Below are 18,027 nucleotides of genomic sequence, written 5' to 3'. Positions count from 1 at the left end.
CCATCCTCCTATCATTCCCTGTTTTCAGGATGGGAGATGCCTTTTACAACTGAGAGATATCGTATCTGAGAGACATCACCAACAAAGCTCCTTCACAGCACCCGATTCACTGCCACAGCTGCCAGCTTCTTCCTGGGAAAGGAGCCTGAAGCATATTCCATAGTTTATCCTGGGTTTAATTACTTCTCACCTTGATTTCCCTGATGGATGCCTCTGTGTCAGCTGAGATGGACGTGTCCCCACTGCCTCTCCGTGAAGAAGTCCCGCCCAGAGAAGCCAAGGTAGCTGCTGACAAACTTGAGACAGTTCGTGCTCCCTAGGATCACACAGATAAACCTGCTTAGCACTTTCTTTTCCAGACAAATCATGGGGTTTTAGCTTTTATTTTTATATACACATTACACCAATCCTTGCACTTCTAAATTATGCAGTTTTGATTAAAATCAAACTTTCTAAGAAGTAAAAAAATCGAGATTTAACAAAGGGAACTAATGAGAAAATGCAGATCAGAAGTATTTAAATAATATTGCCAATAGGATTTTGCATAATTTAGCCTTTAACTATAAATTCTTAATTGGACAAAGTCTTTAGGGGCTAGTATAAACCTGCCAGGCATTTTCAACACTTGTAATAATACATTCTGTGGAAGCTTTGGAAGCTCCTCTCCTTTATGGATATTTATTTACTCTGCAGCAGTGGCCACATGAACTATTCAACTGTACTCAGGGTTAATGTAGTAGCCTCCTCTTTTATTATGATAATTTATTTATTTTTACATAAATAACTCAGGTCTCATAACCAAGATCTAGTAAACACACACAGTATTTGTGTGGCTTGGCCTAAAGCAGTTTCAGCCAACTGCTGTTGAAGGTCACCTATTTAACATTGAGTCAGCAGGGGCTGAAAAGTTCATCTTCAAAAATGCTTTAGCAGAAGGCTCCAAAAATTCAAATTTTTGCCCCACAATGGATCTTAAAGGAGATTTCTGTACACCCATGGCAAACTCTACCTACCAAAAGGAATGAAGAATACACTATTGTCAGAATAATTGATAAGATGCTTCTTACCTTCTCAAAGTCTTTTTCTGGCCTTTCCTCGATCTGTAAAAGAGAGATTGAGAAGAAATCATTAATAGAATCAATAAAGGGTAAGAGAAAGCAGTAATATACCAGAAATGCCACCACATCCTCCCCCTCCCAAAAAGCAAGATACCAAGTTAGACTTGAAATCTAAAGCTTCCAACCTGTGGTAAATATTCCCCACTCAAGACAACAGGGACTGCAACTTCAAACAGAGATCCAAGACTACAAAACTGATCCTTGAGTCAAACATCAGGGATCAGCCCAAAGTCTAAATAAATGGCTCTTTTAGGGTTTCAGTACTTCCCTGCAATTTACTAATTTAGAAGAGAGATCCTGCACTAAAACTAGTCTAGAAGAACCCAAACAGTGAGAAAGTAGCATTTAGGAGGACAGGAAATTATCATGGATGCAGACAGCTTAAATGTTTAAAAGTTATGGAATATCTCCATCTAAAATGAAACTAACTGTAAAAAGGACTGAAAGAAATGAAAAATTCAGCAGAACTCAACAAGTCCTGAATTCTTCTTGGAACATTCAGCACAGTCAAGATGGTTTCCCAAAAGACTCCTAGAAAATTAATGTCTTCCCCACACCAAGAAGAGTCTAATTGCCAAAGGGAATAGTGTTTTTGAAATGACTGGAAAAACAATCAGGACAGACCTGATTCAGGGGAAGGCAGGGGATAATTGAGGTTAAGTTGGTAATTTCCATTGAAAACACACTCAAAAAACCTACATCTCCTTCTAATCAGTACACATTTGGTACAGCTGTTGGGTTTTTTTTCTTTGAATTATATAGAATAATATGAGGATGATCCCACTCATCATTTTTGATGCTACCAATGTTACCCTACTAAAAAAAATAATCCCAGAACTGAGAGATACCTGTTACAAATCAGCTTTTTACACTGGCATCTCACAGCTAAAATTCCCTATGAATTAGCATTAAGAAAACTTTAGTCTGAGGCTTTGAAGTAAAATAAGCCAGACTTAAAGCACTAGATCTAAACTTTGCAAAGGCACTGAATACACAAAATATTTAGGGAAAACCCCCTCAAATCTCTGAATTTGGAGGCAATAAGAGAGGGTCGTTAATGAAGGCAGACACTTAGACCCAATGAACAAGAGTTGTGCAAAGAGCTTTTTATTTTCATGCCAGACAGCCCCAAGTGCTGGGTTTGGCAGCCTTCTAGCCCAGCCAAACACTATGTTGTTGTTTATCAAGACAGCTGTGAAGTGCCAGTAGTGGCATGTGACAAAAGATTAGTGTGTACACACACATCTACCTTTGGAAATCTGTGTACAGCCTTTGCAAAATCTGTCTTCAGGGCACAACTTACAATATTTATTTTCCTTCAGCCATTTGCACAATGGCCTCTATTTTGTGAAACCAAGTGCAACCTCAGTTTTTAGCAAAATAAAGAAGGGAGCAAATATTGATATTGTTTTAATGATGCATCACATGAGTCGAATAAAAGCTTCCATTTACAAAGGGGAATGCTGAAGACAAGGTGGTGAGAGATACGACTACAGTGAGTATTTCTACTCAGAGCACCCGTAACCACACCTATGAAGCCTGCTACACCTTTATTGCAAAACTATCTTAAGTAATAACTCTAATGGGGCATAATCTTTAATAATGAAAGCTATTGAGTAACATCTCAAATTGAGATGGTTAAGAAAACCAACCAGATTTCATTTTCCCTAGTGATGCCCTTCCACACATCCACCCAGTGCCATGAATGCCATACTCAGAGCAGTTTCTCCTCAAAACCAGGAACTATCCCTACCAATTTATTTAAATATTAACACTTAAAAACTCAAACAATTTTGAGAAAAGCCAGTTCCTCACACCAAAATAACATCCCTACATAACCTAGATGCCTCCTGCTACATGACACTTTTCTAAACAAAAAGCCAGTCGGAAACAAGCAGCATTTAATTTTATGGTTGCATGGCAGTGATACGCCAAAATCTGTCTTGTAGAAAGAGAGAAGCCTATCTTAGGTTAATATTTTATACAGCTTTCATCCTGCTCGTGTTTGGATAAATGTATTCACAGTATCACTCCTTTAAAAATATAAACTTTTCCTAAAGGAATCAGCCACTAGAGGGAACTCCAGGTTTCCAGCCTTCTGCCAGTCCCCCTCTGGCAGTTGATTCAGCAATAAATGAAACACTGAAAGGTCAGGAGAGAAATCTTTATTTTTATTTGATGTTGTGCAGCATTCTTGCCCAAAACACTTACCTTCTGTATTAGCATTCAATCAAGAATACTGCTATTATTAAATAGGCTGAAAAGAACTTCTCCACCTTCACAGTACTCAGCACAGCCCTTCATAAAAATATCCTGGCTTTGGGACTTTTCCACACACAAATATAAAGGACTGACAGAATACTTGCTGGTAAAGGAGATTTAAAAAGGGATTCACCTAATGGTACCTTTAATTTACACAATACTACCATTTTTCATTTGCACAAGGGTATGGGGTCTGTCTCTAATCACAGATTATCTTCCTCTTCACCAACAACTGGGGCAATTTGTACTTTAGTGCGTAAAAAAGCAGGAAAAGGAAGTAATTTTCCGAGGAACTCCAGCACGCACATCTTTGTTTTGGCTGGTCTCTGCAAAATAAGTGCAGTGGGATCAGAGTTCAGCCTCTTCTGACAGCGATTTCGGAATAAATCCAGAGGCACGTTACAAAAATGTCAGCAATATCAGAGCTCACCACAGCTGGAAACATAACACGAGCAAAACCACCCCACAAGCCTTTATATGGATAAAGTGCCTGTTTTCCATAGATTAAAAGGGTTAACCCTTGAAGCTCTTTGCCACCAGTGGAGTGTCCAGGCCAAGATGAATCCCTGCAGCACTACCACAGAGCATCCCACCAGACAAACACCTACTGCAAGTAAAGAGCTCTTATAATCAACAAAGACCAGAACTGAGGCATAGTTTCCAGCTTCCAGGCTCCTGAACAAGCCTGGAACTCTTCTGTCTGTCCCAAGCTCAGGTATCAGAACAACTTCAGTGTTCAGCACGTGGCTGTCAATGCCCAGGTCCAGCTCAGATGTTGCACTTAGCTCAACTTCCTCACGAAAGCAAGGGGGTTTTTTGGTGACAAATCAAATTAAGATCATTTCCTGCCCTTAAAGCAGCACAGCGCAGCTTGAAATAGAAATATGGCCCGCAGCAGAGGAAAGTTGTTAGGCTAGAGCTGAACACAGGACGGTATCTACAAAATCTGGAATTAAAAAGCAGAAAAGAGGTACTGCAGTCAGTACAACCCCTCCTACAACCCCCATCTTACCAGTCTGATCAGCTGGGCTGGGGCAGGCAGTAACAGAGCTCCTGCTGTTTCTCCAACGAGAGCCACCTTAACTCTAGCAATTAGCAACAAGCCTTTCACAGTCAGCAGGGGAAAACCATTGCTGAAATTTGTCAGGTCTGAAGAGGGTTTGTGAGAAGAATCTTCCCTCAGGAATGAGTGCTATGCCAAACGTCACTGCCTAAACAAACTTATCAGTCCCAGAAATGCAAGTTAGCACTGCAGCAAATCCTCACTCCAGAGGGGCCCAAAGCACATCCAGACTGTCAGAGGCAGGGCTAGGATACAACCTACCCTAAACCTTCAGCTACAGAGAAGGCAAAGCTTCTCAAGTGCCTCCATCAAAATTAGGTCTGTCAATATCTTCATTGCATTTCTGGTGAGAACATGATGAGCTTCTGTCAATGGTCAAAGGTGTTCACAACTGGGCATTGATGTATGACCTGAGCACTGCATGTATGACCTGGATGCATGGACACACTGGGGAATGAGAGGCTGGAGAGCAGCAGGGATGTGGGGATCCTGGTCAGTGGCCAGTTGGATCTGAGTCAGCCGTGCCCCGGAGCCAGGAGGGACATCCCTGTCCTGGGGGATCAGGCCCAGCATGGCCAGGCAGGCCCGGGAGGGGATTGTCCTGCTCTGCTCTGGGCTGGGGCAGCCTCGCCTCGAGTGCTGGGGGCAGTTTTGGGTGCCAAAATGTAAGAATGATATAAAGCTGTTAGAGATTGTCCAAATGAAGAGGGGGAAGGGCCTGGAGGGGCCACACGAGGAGCTGCTGAAGGCTTTTGGTTTGTTCAGCTGGAGCAGAGGAGACTGAGGGGAGAGCTCATCATGGCCTGCATCTTCCTCCCCCGGGGCAGCTCCCACCTCTGCTCTTTGTGGCCACAGACAGGATCCAGGGAGCGGCTGGAGCTGTGCCAGGGGAGGGTCAGGCTGGATATCAGAGAAAGGTTCTTCCCCCAGAGGGTGCTGGGCACTGCCCAGGCTCCCCAGGGAATGGGCACGACCCCAAGGCTGCCAGAGCTCCAGGAGTGTTTGGACACTGTTCCCGGGGATGCACAGGGTGGGATTGTTGGGGTGTCTATGCAGGGCCAGGAGCTGGACTCAGTGATCCCTGTGGGTCCCTTCCAGCTCAGGGTATTTCACAACTCTGTGTGCTCGGGCTGAACTCCGACTGCTCATCTTGCTCCCTGAGCCTCCAAAAGAAGGGAGAGAGCCAGGATGAGCCATCATCTTCTCAGCATAGCGAAACGTGCCCTCTCCTCTTGTTTTGCCTGCCTTGCCTTAGAAAACCTTCAGATAAATACTACTGCATTCTGAGTCTGTTCCAGATTTAGAAATAATTGCTTTTCACTCATAGCTTCTTAATTTAAAAAAGAAAAATAACAAAACTCCTGCAATTCATATTAAAAGCCCAGCTCTGCCAAAACACGCTGAGAACTCAGGCACAAGACTTACCCCCATCTGTACAGAAATATCTAATGTTTGCTCTCAGTAGTCTTAAGATCTGTACTTTATGTGAGGATGGTTTAATATTAAACAACGTATTTGCATATCTGCAGTAAATGCAAGGACAGCAGATAATTACCAGTGGGGATAACATGAAAAATGTTAAAGAAAAATAAACAAACAGCAAACTTCATTCAGATACAGTAAAATCTTAAAATAACTACAAAGACAAATATTCACACATTGTGTTTAAGTATTTCCCTGCCTGTGACTGTATCACCAACATGGTAACACAAATGAGAACACAGGCTGGCAAAGCTGTGCACAGCAGGAAAACTACTGCAGGAAAACTGCTGCTGCTTTTTGCTCACTGTTCACTGAACAGTGATAGAAGGGGGAAACAACACGCTGAGAAAAAAATTTCAGAGCTGCGGTGACAAGCTGTTGTATGCTTTCATTTAGAAAGTTCCATGGAATCATTCTCCACTCTCAAGCACCTGACTGAAAACGCTACCAAGAACACTTTGAAGCCTGTCAGTAAAAGTGATCCCTCACTCTGAGCTACAGGAAAAGCAATGTCTGTTTAATACAGGAAAAAAATATTATAATCACAAGGTGCTGCTGGATTGACCCCGTGTAGCCTTACGAACTTTTAGGATCAGCTAGACTCACTGTGACATTAACTCTCTGCTCTTCTTCAAGGTGACAGAGATACGGGAAGCTCTTCACACCGGGCAATAAACCACTAATTGAAACAAAAAAGGTAATTTAAGGAGTGCCTTTTGTCTCCCTGCAGAGCAGATTCAGCGTGGTGCTGACACACCAAACCATCTCCAGCCACTTGCATACCAAGAGGCCAAAGTGCAAGCAGAGAATTTAAAATTAAAAAACCTCCCTTGCACCTCTCAGCATCCATGACTCCTGTAAGCAACTTGCAGGAATGACTCAGTTGGAATACAGAAAACACCTAATAGAAACCAAATGCAGTGTGTGGGTACCCAGTTCTTATTACCTTTCCAGAATTTTAATGGAATCCCTGTTTATTCTGATTAATTTTTGCTTTGGGGGTAATTGAAATTCAGTTTGCAAAGCCATTTTAGAAGTATTACTAATATAAGTTATATTCTGCAAGAATTCATAGCTCAGGGACTCAGGTTCAGGGGCTAATTAAAATACTGATTTATTTTTAGCTCACCAGCTGCCATACATTATCTGATGAAAATCCCTCTATTATGAATGTACTCTTGGAACACCAAAACTTCAGAGCACACAGCTCTGTTCTGTCAGTTTTCAAATGGCAGCCTACAAAACTCACTCTCTGTGGCAAATTAATGTTATTATAGTTTAGTTTACTGTAAGCTGCATGTTTCCTCTACAAGACATCCTAAGTGCACTCAGCAGCTGTCCCCATGCTTGGAAAAAAATCAGGGGAGATACTCAGAGCTGTAAACAGCTACAGAGAGGAACAGCCACAGAGAGAAAGCACAACGTGCCATTAAAAAAATTAAAGACAGAAATTGCCCTAACAGCAAGGGATGGACAAGCCTTTAGCACTTGAGCCTTGTTCAGCTACAACTTCTGCTGGGTACTCCTTACCCTCCCAGCACTTCACCGTGCTAAAGACTGCAGTGTCTGGCACTCCATAGTCCCACAAAGATGTTCCAATCCAGCCTCTGGAGAGCCCTGCAGCTTTGCACCAAAATACTGCTCACTGGAGAGAAACGGAACTGCTTGAATGCTGCAAGTAAGAGCTCGGGTTTCCTGCTCCCCCAAAGGAGACACAGCACTTCCATCAACAACCCAATCTTTTCCACAATAACCTTGCTGTGCTTTATTCTCAATTTGAAGCAAATATGGCATTGTCATGAGAGTCCAAAGCGTACTTTTTGTTGTAAAAACATGTGCATCTGCATAGAAATCACTTCAGTTTTGCAATTTCTCCTCTGGTTTCTTTGTCTTAAGCACTGCCCAGGAGGTCCAATTAACGCCCTAAGGAACTGCCTCATGAGGGACAGTGACCTCTCTGTACACAAAAGACCTCGAAGAAGAGAGGAATGAAACAGCTGAGGGACAAAGAGAAATAGAGGAGCTCACCACTGGACTGGCCCGAGCAGAGCTGGCTCTGGAGGATGCCCGAGATCCCGAACCAAGGTAGCAGCTGTACTCGGAAGGCTGCCGCAGGAAAACCGGGAGCAGCAGGCAGAGAGAAGAGAAGAGAAAGGCATTAGAACTGGGAAGGGAAGCAGGAGAGGATGTAGAGCATCACATCTGAAATTAGTTAAGGAGAAGGTTACATGCAGCTGGACAAAGGGACAGAAGTGAAAATCAGAGAACAGACTGTTAATTTGAAAATTAAGGCAAGCAGTAATTCCATTGGCAGTTCAAGTACAGTTTTGATTCAATTCTTAAAATACTAATGATACATTTTTATCTCTTCAGGTACCAGTCACAAGTAAACAATTCAGTTTCTCTACAAAAGGCTCCATCCTACTACTTTGCAAGAGCTCTGAGGCCCTGTGGTGAATCCTTTCCCCATGTTCCCAATGTTGCGCACATATAAAATTAATTCATGCTCCACAGGCCAAAGGAAGAAACGTCCATCTATGTGGGGATTAAAGTAAAAACTGAGACCAGCTCAGAGACTGAGTATCTCTCCTGGTTTTCCAGCACCTGCAGTTCTCATCTCCTGCCAAAGAAAGTCTTTTAGCTTTTTTTTAAAAGGAAACATCTAAGCAGAGATGCAGGACAGGGCTGGCTGGTTGCTGACAAGGACAAAGAACGTGTCTACACTGTTTTATTTCCAGAGGTTTTAATGCCGTGAAAGTGGAGCAGGGAAGTGAAAGTTTAAAGTGTCAGGGAAACAGAACTAGAACTCACTTTGGAAATAATGAGTTTATTTTAGAGGTGATTAGGACTGATTATCAGATACAAACACAGAAATCTGAAGAATTACCATACTTTGGAGATGCTGTGAGGCTTTTTAAGGTTTTTTTAATTAAGTCAGCTGGCCACTACAGGAATCCCTGGACTCTTCAGCTTTACAGAAACGTTGCCAGGCATTTACCAAGCCACTGCAGGGCTGCTCCATCATCTTTAGTCACAGTAACAAAGCAGCACAGCATCAACTGAAAATTAAGCTTCCAGCACTAATAAATGGTGAGTGGGTAAGCTGGAAATAACCCCAGCTAGAGCAGAAGCACAAGGTCAGCCACTGACCACAAAACATTCCGTGCAAGGTGCACAGCCCTCAGCGAGCCCTCAGGCAGGGCAGTGTCCTTGGATGCACCCAGAGGGGGGCCCTGGCATCTCCAGAGGAACTGTGGCTGCCCCATCCCTGGAATGTTCAATGTTGGATGGGGTTTGGACCGAACTGGGACAGTGGAAGGTGTCCCTGCCCAGGGCAGGCAGTTGAACAAGGTGGCCTTTAATGTCCCCTCCAGCCCAAACCATTCTGGGATTTTATATCTTAACACTGGCTTTGTGCACCTGATGTTCATTTCAGAGGTGGGAATATGCACAATGTAAAACTCTGCTGCATACTGTTCACAGCTATTGCCAATCACACAATAATTCCTAAACTCAAGACAGAAAAGACTGAAGTAAAAATACAGGGTTTGTTTGGTCACCGCACTGTTTTTTGTTTAACAAAAGGAGGGTTTAGAATACATTTTTAACACTGACAAGTCCCATATTAATGTTTCCAGGCCCTATTTATTCCACAGCTGCTCCCTGTGCATTGCAGGACTGACTATGGAAGTACGTAGCTGTGACCAAGCAAGGCCATTTTCAGCCTCACCCCCTGCATTCACCTGCTCATCCAAAAACACATTTTGGGAACAGCCACCCAAGTGACACTCCCTCTCCACGTTAAAAGGGCTGCAAGGTGCAGAGGCATTAAAATAACCACAGTTGTTGAGACGAGGCCGCTCCCTCTGAGGCAAAGCCCTCCTGTTTCAACTCTCTCATTACTACAGGCAGCAGGAACTGGAAGGGCTGGGTTACACACAGGCCTCCAAATACCTGTGGCACAGGCTGAGATGGGGATGGAGGGAGGGGAAGGAGCCCCAGTGTTTTAGTCAGTGTTCCCTGCTCAAGCACTGACAGTCCGTGAAAGACCTGCAAACAGCTTTTGGGCTGCGAGTTTGCTGTAAATGACTTCTCACAGCTGTGAATCAGTGGGATGGCAAAAGGATGGCACAGCCCTTGAAGGATCAGCAAGGGCTTAGTAAGCATTCTTGAGAGTGTTTCCTCCTCCAAGCTAATAAAAATGTAATGTTTAAAGTAACATCAATGCACTGCCTTGAGGCTTTTCAGTCTTATGGCCTGAGATGGTGGTTATTTGTTTGCTGGGTTTTTTTGGGTGGGTGGGTTTTGCTATCATCAGTGAAGGGGATGAGAGGCAGAATAAGCAGCAGGCCCACAGAGGAGGACTTGGCTTTTTTTTTTCCAGGTGGACACAACAGCAGCAGATGGACTACATGGCCCAAGCACCAACAGAGGAGAAGAGGTAAAGGCATTTTCTGCCTTTTAATCTGTAAAGAGACTCCTGGAGTTTCTCTTTTTTGAAAGGAAATAATTTATATGGTCATTCCTCATACTGTTGCTCCCCATCCATGACAGAGCCCTCCACTCTCAGGAACATGTATTTTGGAGGCACTGTCACATATATGAATGTAAAATATATTTGAATATAAATCCAAGAAACAAAACCAAGCAAGCCATATCTTCACACAAATCATTTAATTAATTCACACTGCTTAAGTGGAATTGATTTTTAAATTTTTGGCTGATTATTTTTTAAACTTGTATTTTTCTCAGTTTTGAAAAGAAGAATAAAGTCTCAGGGAGGGAAAGGACTTCATGTATGGCCTTTCCAAGGTGTTTTATCTGCAAACCAAGCATGAGGCAGAACTGGATTCCCTGTCCCACAGAGGGGCGAGTTCCCATTGATCACCACTCGTTATTTCATGGAAACCCACGGGAATGGTGCTCCCACTTCTGCTGCCTACAGCAGCAGGCCCTGGATGCCCCACAGCCCGTGTAAAACGTTCCTCAGCCCAGCAAAGGACAGACACAGAGCAGGGAAATGCAGAAAACCTCTTACAGCGCGGGAACTGGGGGCACTATAGCGCCGGCTCCCGCTGTAAACGCTCTCCTCGTACACAGACGCCTACAATTAAAACACAGAGTCAGCACAGGAGTGGCAGCTCAGGCTGCAGAGTCACAAATTCACCGAGGACACGTGGCCATGAGCAGGACGGGCAGGACAGGGACATCTCCGGTGTGCAACCACAAGCAGCATGCGAGGGAAGCTCCAACGCGACTGGGGAACGCCACGGGACACGTGCAAGGTCCGACACACCCCGCAGGCCATCGCACCCCATGCGGTTCTAACCCTTCTCCCAGGGTTTCACCTCAACAGTCACCTGAACACTTCCACTGCCTAGCCACACAATGGCTACATCAATTCTTAGACTGTTCCCATCTGTTTCACCTTCATTGCTGGTGCTGGCAGTGAGAGGAAAAGCTCCCACCTGATGAGCTTCGCTTACCAGCCAGTTTGGTAAATTAATAAAAGAGGAGGAAAATGCACATTTTAAGACTGACTCCAGTCTAGCACAGAGATCTATGATTTAGGAAACACAAGGGGAGTAGGAAATTCTACCTTTAAGCTTTGAGAAAAAATTCTGAGAAGCTCATTTTAAACAAGAAGGCAGGAATTTGTCTAAAAAAATTTGTGAACAGATTTTTGTTAGTTGTTAAGCAATCAGAAAGAATTGATGTTGCCTCTCTGTCCTGCTCCTGCTAATACACCAAGGAAGACACCTCTCTCCACACAGACACAACACCCGTGGCAGCATCACAACCCCACAAGCACAGTCCCAACAGGAATCAAAGGAAGGATCAGCAAATCCAGGTCTGCACAAACAGCATCACACACGTGGCATTCAGATGGATGGGACACCAGGGTGTGAGACAAATGCACCCGACAGGAATTAGAGGCAGGGGACAACATGTGCATGGCTGGAGGCGAGTGGCTCTGGTGTTGGTGTTCAGAGCATCAGCACAACAAACCCTGTAACTCCTGGCTGGCAGGGCATCGCTGTACAGCAGGGAGGGCTGAGGGAGACAAGCACAACACTTTTTTTTTTCTTGGCAGAGAAAACAAAACAAAAAAAACGCACCTACAGCAGAATTAACCCTCTTGGTGAGAGATTAGGATCACTACACTACAACAGAAGGAAACTCCGTACAGAGAATATTAGTCATCTGCACTATAAAAGCATTAGATCTCAGCTCCCAAAGAATAAGAATACCAAGCAGACACGTGCATTTCCTACAGGAAGGGAGGACACGACAGTGTGCAAAAGAAAACCAGCATAATTTAATTTTAGGTTGTTAAGCTGTTAGTGTCTCCCACATGTTTGTGTACAGGAGCGAGAAAGGGGGGTTCTCCTCACTTCAACCAAAGCCAGAAAAAGAGCTACAGAGAAGTGCTTCAAGGTACACACTCTAAGTGTTTCACACAGCTGTTAGATCATCTCCTGTGTATTTTATTATTCACAAATGCAGAGAAAATCCAAATAATTCAGGGAAAAATCACAAGTGCTTCACTCTGAGCAGCTTGAAACAAGTGTTAGTAACCATCCTCCCCCGAGATGCAGCAGTTAAACAAACTCAGAGCACTCGCTGTGTCTGGCAGAGTTGGGTGCAAGAGAGACTCCAGCAGTGATCCCCAACCCAGGGCTTGGAGCCAGGTCCCACTGCCAGTGCCCCACTCACATCCCTGTGCCGTGTCCCCAGGCAGGACCTGGAGCACTGCTGGAGCTCTGCTGGCACTGGGCTGCCCGAGCTTTGCCACACACAGGGGATAATCCAACCTCCCGGGGATTTTACAGCTTCACTAATGTCCTTCTGGCACTCTGGGAATGGCTTCCCTGTAATTTCATGTTGTACAGACTGGATTGTCTCAAGCTCACCAGATTGACATGCTACGAAGAGGAGCTGCCTCAAATAGAGAATTTCAGGTAATTAGGATTTCCCTTCTTTTTCCAGACCTATTGAGGCCAATGGCAGACAAGGAAAGGGAGGAGCAGCAAAGGAAAACTGATTGTGCTCATTTGAAAACAGTTTTCCATTACTCATTCCAATCTTAAAAGGTCTGATTTGTTTGGGGTTTAAGTTTCACTAAAAAGAGCTACAGAGACTCTTGACAATTGGTCCAAATTGATTCCTAAGTACAGGAGGTTGTATTATCTAAACAAAGTCCAGGCCAGGTGAAGCCAGAGGGCAACAGACCCAATTTCCATTTTGGGAAGGAAGTTGAGATGTGGAAGCATAGCTGCTGCTGGGGAGACCCAGGTCAGAGTAGTACGAAGCCTGCATCAACAAACAAAACAAAAAATAACTCCTGGAGAACTCAGCTTCATTCTTTATTCCTTTAAATGGGAAGCAAATGTAAATTAGGTGATTACAAACGACAAGCAGTCTAAGTGGTCACAGATGCAAAAGGAAGAGAGGACTGCATTAAAGCTGTGAGGATGTGTGAAAATTGTGGGACCTTTCAGGCACTGGAAAAATGCACTGGTCAGAGAGCTGGTCAGCCTCCTCCTGAGGTCCTGAGGAGTTTATGCCCTGTCAGCTACACCCCCAGGAGAAGATGAGACCCTGGGAGATAGAGAGCAAAGCCAGGGACCAAAACTGCTGGCTGTGCCCAGCAGGAAATGTGAGCAAGCCACTGTCAGATATGGCAAGGCTGAGTGGGGAGAGAACTCCTCGTTGAGAAGCGAAACTGTGCACATTAAACACCTCCTTTAAATTAAACACCTTCTTTCTCTGCTTTCTACCTTGCATCCAGTCCTTGCACTTTTGGTCCACTTAGGGGATCTTAATGAGGAATGGTTGCTCTGAAAGATCTCACACCTTCACATCTTTAGCTACTCTCCAGAGCTCTGCATTTACAGCTATTCCCTGACACCTTTCCAGACATTTCTCATGGGGGTCTAGACAGCCAAGGTTCTCTCTGCTTTCAGCAGTCAGCTCCTTACTAGCCCTAACTCATCCTTGCTTCACCACTGTGGTCCATGGAGGTGTTAATTTCTTCACGAAGGAGGGAGACCTGTGGCAAATCAAAGAAACTTGTTTGCTTTCCTCTCTCACTGCAAGCAAACGGATGTTTGGATATGACACAATACCCACAGGTACAGGCTGAGGGTAAATCATTGTCTGACCTCAAAAAAAAAACCCTAACCCAAGAAACAACCAACCCACAAACTAAAACCCCCCCAAACAATGCCTGTAAAATAAGACTTTTACTGAAAGGAAGCCTGAACTGAACTTTAAGAAATTATTTTCATTCCTACTTAGGGAGTTTGCAATCTGCACATGGCCTATCTGAGCACATGGCATTAATCACATCTAAGGGATCAAGCTGTGACACTGCAAGTGCAGTGTCCACATGGAGATCAGTCCATTCTGTGACTTAAAGCTCGACACCTATTTTGGAAACAGCCATTGCCAGCAGGTCCATCACTTCCCTGCTGGCCTGAAGAATTTTCCTCTTTTTCATTTTTCCTTCTCCTTTATGATTCAGCTTGGGCTTTTTGGAGAGAATATTCCTAAAAAGTGAATGCCAGCCAGGCTGGCATCAATTTGGTTTGAAGTTTCAGCTCTTCTGAGTTACCCCCAAACTTTCCTCCCCCTCCTAATTAATTACTCCAAACAGGAATGGAACTACAAGGAACTAACGATGTTGCTGTAATTAAGCTCTACTCAGACTAAACCCCCACGCTGAAAACCCTAATTCCAGGATGATTTTCAATTATTTAAATGGAAACCAAACAACTTCTTCTCCCTGGATGACTTTCTTGCAGATGTTTTGCTCTCCCTGCGGTCCTTGGAGCACTGGAGTATGTCAGCAAAGAGTAAGAACATCATTTGTCACCAGTGCTACAGAATAAAGCTCCTTGAACTCATCAGATGGGCCAGCAAGAGTGCCAGCAACAGGACAGGCTGTTTTCTTAGCAGTTCAAGCAACAGTATTTCATTGTCTTTTATCCACATAATGCCAGCTAAACTATCTGGCAGCAACAATTTAAAATGGACGTGAAATAGCAGGTCCCGTTTCACTGTTTATCCAGGCGCCTGCTTAACTCCGTGCCTACAAAGTAACCCCCTGAACTCTCTCTCATGTTCAGTGTGTATTGCTTAAACACTTGGCTAAATGGAGGCTTAAAAGGAGTTTATTTTTTGCCTAAACACTGAGCTTTAGGCTTCATACCGCTAAGTTTCTTTAGAAGCCTTGATAGCACAAAGATCAACAGGCTCTCTGAGCTTTTGTCTGGCTTTGTTAAAATAAAGAGGGAAAAAAAAAACCCCAAACAGTTCCCCCTCTGACCCCAGGCTGTGCTTGGACAGCCCCTTTAAATCATTTGCACAAACCCCAATATTTAACAAAGCCAGGAGCTGCTATAAGTGACACACAACACTTGTTGTGCTGGAGCAGGAGGGAACATTGTGACCTACATCCTCACAATGCAGTTAATAATTAAGCTTTTTTGGACTAGAAATAAAAGTTCATCAATGTTAAGTAGCTAAGTGGGAGCACTTGCACTGGGCTCTTCACCTCTGTAGGCGTTTCCAGAAATCCTAGGATATGGTTTATAGAGGAAAAAAACCAAACCAAAGGCATGTAGTTAAGCAAACTTCAAATAAACAACGTGCATTTGGGGAAAATTCAAAATCCAAAGTCCATTTTAACTATGCAAATCTCAAGGCATGGACTAAATTAGGAGAGTCAGTGCTAGAGCACGGTGTGAACACCTTGCAGAGGTTGAAAAGCACTCATTCTGTTTCCACCACGTGGAAATCTTCCCTGACAGTGCTGCACAATGTAATTTTTACCCAATTTTTTTTTACAAGTTAAAGCAGTTCTGGCTTTCAAGATCTTTCTGTACCAATTTCAGAGACTCCCCTTCCCACTCATGGCCTGATTTTTGATTTTTTTATTTCTCCCAGACAGCTTCTTGCTGCACCTCCAGTGTCTGACAAACTCCAAACCCACAACATGCAAGACAGGAAAAACCTGCTTCACTGCTGAAAAGAATTTGCTAATTAGGTAAATCCCCTTAAATAGAGTAATAGAATTTTATAGCAATAGAAATCATCTACTAACCCTGCTAGATTTTCTACTCTGGGATGATCCATACACGTCTTCCTCATAACCATTGGTCTGTTATGGAAGGAAAGGAAAAAAAAGGAAAGACAAAAAAGGAGAGAAAAAAAATTGACATAGACCCCAAAGGGAGTTTTTAAGCAAATGTCATCACTTATGAAAAGCAAAGGCAGAGAGAGAACTTTTCAAAGATACACCAGGAACAGGAGCAGTGCGGGATTAGGTCATGATTTCAAACACGAGGACACGAACATTTGTGTCAATACCTCTGTAACAGCCAAAAATGTCAAGGATACTCCTGCTTGCCCTTTTTGATCCCCTTTTTGCCTCCCCTATTATTACTGGTCCATATTCAAACACTCTGTGAAGGGAATAAGGGACAAAAAGGGGACAAAAAGGAGATCAGAGACTTGTATCACCATACCTATTTATACCTCGGGCAGCTAAGCAACTAAAAAGCAGCAAATTGTAGTAGAAGAGCTAATTCTATTTGAGAAATCCAGCTTAGTAAACATGCAGTGCTGTATAAATTCTCTTCTTTTTGATTTTGAGCATCAAAATTAAACCCAGACAGTAGCCATCTGCCACACCCCAGGATTCTGCAGCAGTCTGAGGGCTAGTAAGAGATTTGGGTGGGCTCAGCTGTCCTCCCTGGTGTCTGGAAGATGTTTTCCCTCAAAGGAGGAAAAACAAACAGGCCCAGAAGGACTGTTCCATAAACAGGGTGAGGTGCTTCAAATCCCTATGGCAGCAGTGCTGGGAATAAAACAAAACAATCACAGTGACTCAGTCCTTAGTCTGGGAAAGTGGTGGTGAAGAAAAGAGGACAGACCCAAAGTCACCTCAATCGATAGCATTAAAGGCTCAGGTTTCCCCAGCAATTCACTGTTCTGGTATCACCTCACAATGAGCCTGGTTTAACACTGAAAACAAGGAAGCACTCTGTGTATTTGGGGCAGGGTTTAGTGGAAATTTAATTAGAATTTCTATTCAAATTAAGTTTTGAAGTCCATGTTTTAATGCGTCCCCGAAATGAAAATCCACTAGAACCAATCTGAATCAATTTCCAAGAGAAATATTTATCATCTACTATACAGCAGCTTCCATGAAAAAATTAAACAAATTAACTTAGAAGTCAGTTCAGAGCCAAGCTGGGAAAGCTACTTCTGGGAAAAGCTTAGATTCTCTATTGAAATGCAGTATTATCACCCCAAACAGAAGGCAAACATCCAAGTTTCTTTTCTTTCAAGAACTGATTTCAAATACTGCTGTAGTCTTCTCACACAGCTTGGCTTCTTCCCAGTTTTCACCAGGTTTTTTTTTTTCCAGGCTCCTTGAATTTCTCAAACACTTCCCTGAAGAATGGTTAAAATGGATCTCCAGCAGCTGAGGGCAACGCTGCAGCTCAGCCTCAGCGCCCTGTGCAGACCAATTACCTCCACCACCCCTTTTATTGCTACACTGAGGAACTGTTTGCCGTTTTCAGCTGTGTAATATTGACTAAATGTAACCTCAGATCACTATCTGAACCATCCTATTACTTTGTAATAGTACCTTCATTTTTCCCAGATGTGGTATTCCTCATTTGTTTTTACTGTTATTCCGTTTTGACAAGTTGTCTCCTGTTTATCATCAGTATTTTCAGTCTAACCTTGCATGAGACTGCCTTCACTCCCTGCACTTAGGCAGCCAGGCAAGACAGACTCCTGGGGAACTGCTTTTCCCTGCTTAAAAAACCCAGATGACGCTGTCTTAGATGGGAATGGATCCTTCCCAGCTGTCTCGTTTTCTAACAGAGTTCTTTTCCAACTGTACATTCCTTTTCCAAGAGTGAGATCTGGCCCAAGGTTTCACTTGATGTCACGCAGAGACACGCCAAGGGCCCTACAGTCAACTTACAGTAACATCCTTTATGCCCTGAAATAATCACCCTGCTTGGAACTCCAGTTGAATTGGCATGATGAACTTTCTAGGAGCCCAGGTTAACTGGTCAT

General features: G+C 43.7%; 1 protein-coding gene across 10 annotated transcripts in view; it reads right to left on the bottom strand.

The window, feature by feature from the left end:
- LRRFIP1 (LRR binding FLII interacting protein 1) overlaps nt 1–18,027 on the bottom strand; it is a 102,793-nt gene that overhangs the window by 22,083 nt on the left and 62,683 nt on the right. For 6 of the 10 annotated variants that reach the window (XM_069021738.1, XM_069021730.1, XM_069021735.1 and 3 more), the window contains exons 9-15: nt 16,034–16,090; nt 13,159–13,239; nt 11,935–11,979; nt 10,964–11,029; nt 7,954–8,031; nt 1,068–1,100; nt 191–316 (exon numbers count right to left, since the gene is read on the bottom strand). In XM_069021738.1, coding sequence (XP_068877839.1) covers nt 191–316; nt 1,068–1,100; nt 7,954–8,031; nt 10,964–11,029; nt 11,935–11,979; nt 13,159–13,239; nt 16,034–16,090 — 486 coding nt within the window. The remainder of the gene's footprint in view (nt 1–190; nt 317–1,067; nt 1,101–7,953; nt 8,032–10,963; nt 11,030–11,934; nt 11,980–13,158; nt 13,240–16,033; nt 16,091–18,027) is intronic. The other 4 variants (XM_069021736.1, XM_069021740.1, XM_069021737.1 and 1 more) reach the window with 2 other exon arrangements.

The sequence above is a fragment of the Aphelocoma coerulescens genome, chromosome 7 (genome assembly GCF_041296385.1).
Source record: "Aphelocoma coerulescens isolate FSJ_1873_10779 chromosome 7, UR_Acoe_1.0, whole genome shotgun sequence".
NCBI lineage: Eukaryota > Metazoa > Chordata > Aves > Passeriformes > Corvidae > Aphelocoma > Aphelocoma coerulescens.
This window is presented reverse-complemented; position numbering and strand designations above follow the sequence as displayed.